A 2,247-nucleotide genomic window follows, 5' to 3' on the forward strand; every position below is an offset into this window, starting at 1 on the left:
TGCTTAGAGCAGGGAGGCACCCGCGCAATCATCCTGGGTTGTACACTTTGTACCCGCGCTGTCGGACGCCCCCGCGTGGCCTCTCCGCGGCCACTCGGCGCCCGGGGCGGCGGCGCGCACGCGCCCGGTGTTCGTTGGCGCGAAGGCCGGCGACCCTTTCAGAGCATGGCCAATAAGCTTGGCTATAAGTCAAATATTGTCTGATAATGTATAGTAGTTAGATTATCTTTTTTTATTCATTCACACTCCCTCGTTCTACGCGCACATAGGAGAGAGAGAGACTGAGTGGGAGGAGAGGAGAGGAGAGGAGAGGAGAGGGTGGCAGGTGCAAGCGATCGGCGCGGCCTGCGACGTCTAGCAAATAATGAAGTATTAAATATAGCAAATGACTCATATATAGAGTACTAAATATAGCAAATGACTCATGTATGAAGTACTAAATGTAGCAAATGACTCATGCATGGAGTACTAAATATAGTTAAATAAAAAACTAATTGCATAGTTTTGATGTACGTTGCGAGACGAATCTTTTGAGTCTAGTTAGGTCATGGTAGGATAATATTTACCACAAACAAACGAAAAGTGATATAATGTGTTAAAGTGCATTTTTCAGCGCTACAGTGTTTTTCAGGGAACTAAACACAGCCCTTTTTTTTTCTCTTCCTGTCAGAAAGAGCAGGTCATGTGCTCGGCGTTACGCCGATTATTGGACGTGCTCTCATCGCACCGTCCCATCGCGCGTCTGAACCCAACCAGCAGCTCGCCAAGGAAGCGGGCTGCGCGGTATATAAACGCCGCGCTCTAGCTCAGTTGTGCACTCGGGTCGAGCGGCTCGCTTCCAGCAGACACAGGCTACTGTGCGAGTAAACGCCCCGCCCCTCGCCGAGCTTGAGCTGCGCAGCGCAGAGGTGGGGGCCGATGGACCCGTACAAGTATCTCAAGATCCGGTTCAACCCCGACGGCTCGCTGTACCGGTACGGGGAGGCGCCGCTCCTCCCGGCGGCGCCGGCGGGGGAGCCCGTGGCGGTCGCGGCGGAGGGCAGCGGGGACGGCGAGCAGGGGCCGCGCCGCATTGTGGTCCACTCCAACGACGTCCCGCTCAGCGAGGCCGCCGGCACGGGCCTCCGCCTCTTCGTGCCGTCTGGCGGCCACGCCCGGCTGCCGCTGATCGTCTACTTCCACGGCGGCGGGTACGTCCTCTTCCGCGCGGCCTCCCAGCCGTTCCACAACACCTGCACGGCGCTCGCCGCCGCCGTCCCGGCGGCCGTCGCGTCCGTCGACTACCGCCTGGCGCCCGAGCACCGCCTCCCGGCCGCGTTCGAGGACGCCGCCGACGCGGTGCTGTGGGCGCGCCCGCACGTGGCCGCCGGCCGGCCGGTGTTCGTGATGGGCAGCCACAACGGGGCCAGCATCGCGTTCCGCGCGGCGCTGGCGGCGGCCGACGCCGGCGTGGAGCTGCGCGGGGTGATCCTGAACCAGCCGCACCTCGGCGGCGCGGCGCGGTCGCCCGCGGAGGCGGCCTCGGTGGACGACCGCGTGCTGCCGCTGCCGGCCAACGACCTGCTCTGGGAGCTCGCGCTGCCCGTGGGCGCCGACCGGGACCACGAGTACTGCAACCCGGAGCCCATGCTGACCCGCGTCGGCGCGGCGCGGCTGCGGAGGCTCCCGCCCTGCCTGGTGCTCGGCCGGCGCAAGGACCCGCCGCGGGACCGGACGAGGACGCTGGTCTACGCGCTGCAGAAGGCCGGCGTCGCCGTGGAGGCGAGGCTCGACGGCGCCGGGTACCACGCCATGGAGCTGTTCAAGCCCAACTGCGCCGCGGAGTTCACCGCGCAGGTGACCGACTTCGTCCGCCGCCACTCCGCCGCCGGCGCCGGCGACGGCGACGGCGACGTGGTTGGTGTGAGCAAGCTGTGACAGACGGTCAACCCGATCGGGCGGCCGCAGTGGAGGTTGCTGTACGGCGCTTTTGGTGCAAGTTGCAGCGATGGTTATGGGGGGCATGGCATTTCTCAATCATATCATCATCGTCATGCTACAATGCCGAGCGGCGAGTCATGGTTCACAAAACCGGACGGGAACCGACGCGGTTTCCGCGGTTCCCGTTTCTCGTTCCGATTCAAAAACGAAAACCCAGTTGGAAAACGCCGGAAACCGCACGGAAACGCCGAAAACCGCCCGGTTTCCCGTTCCCGGACTTCACCGGGAAATAACTTCCCGACGGGAAGTTAAACCCTGGCGGCGACT

The 2,247-nt window shown here is 63.0% G+C and overlaps 1 protein-coding gene across 1 annotated transcript; it reads left to right on the forward strand.

Moving 5' to 3' along the window:
• The first annotated feature begins 759 nt into the window (after positions 1–759).
• Positions 760–2,031, forward strand: LOC120692638 (probable carboxylesterase 8). Its single transcript, XM_039976019.1, has one exon. It carries the CDS (start codon positions 919–921, stop codon positions 1,915–1,917), a length of 999 nt encoding a protein of 332 aa, XP_039831953.1. The 5' UTR covers positions 760–918; the 3' UTR covers positions 1,918–2,031.
• Positions 2,032–2,247: the final 216 nt, after the last annotated feature.

The sequence above is a fragment of the Panicum virgatum genome, chromosome 9N (assembly GCF_016808335.1).
Source record: "Panicum virgatum strain AP13 chromosome 9N, P.virgatum_v5, whole genome shotgun sequence".
In the NCBI taxonomy this organism is placed as follows: domain Eukaryota; kingdom Viridiplantae; phylum Streptophyta; class Magnoliopsida; order Poales; family Poaceae; genus Panicum; species Panicum virgatum.

Bases quoted from the DNA above. Each gene is read 5' to 3' on its own strand.
- LOC120692638 (XM_039976019.1), top strand. From the start codon at position 919: ATGGACCCGTACAAGTATCTCAAGATCCGGTTCAACCCCGACGGCTCG.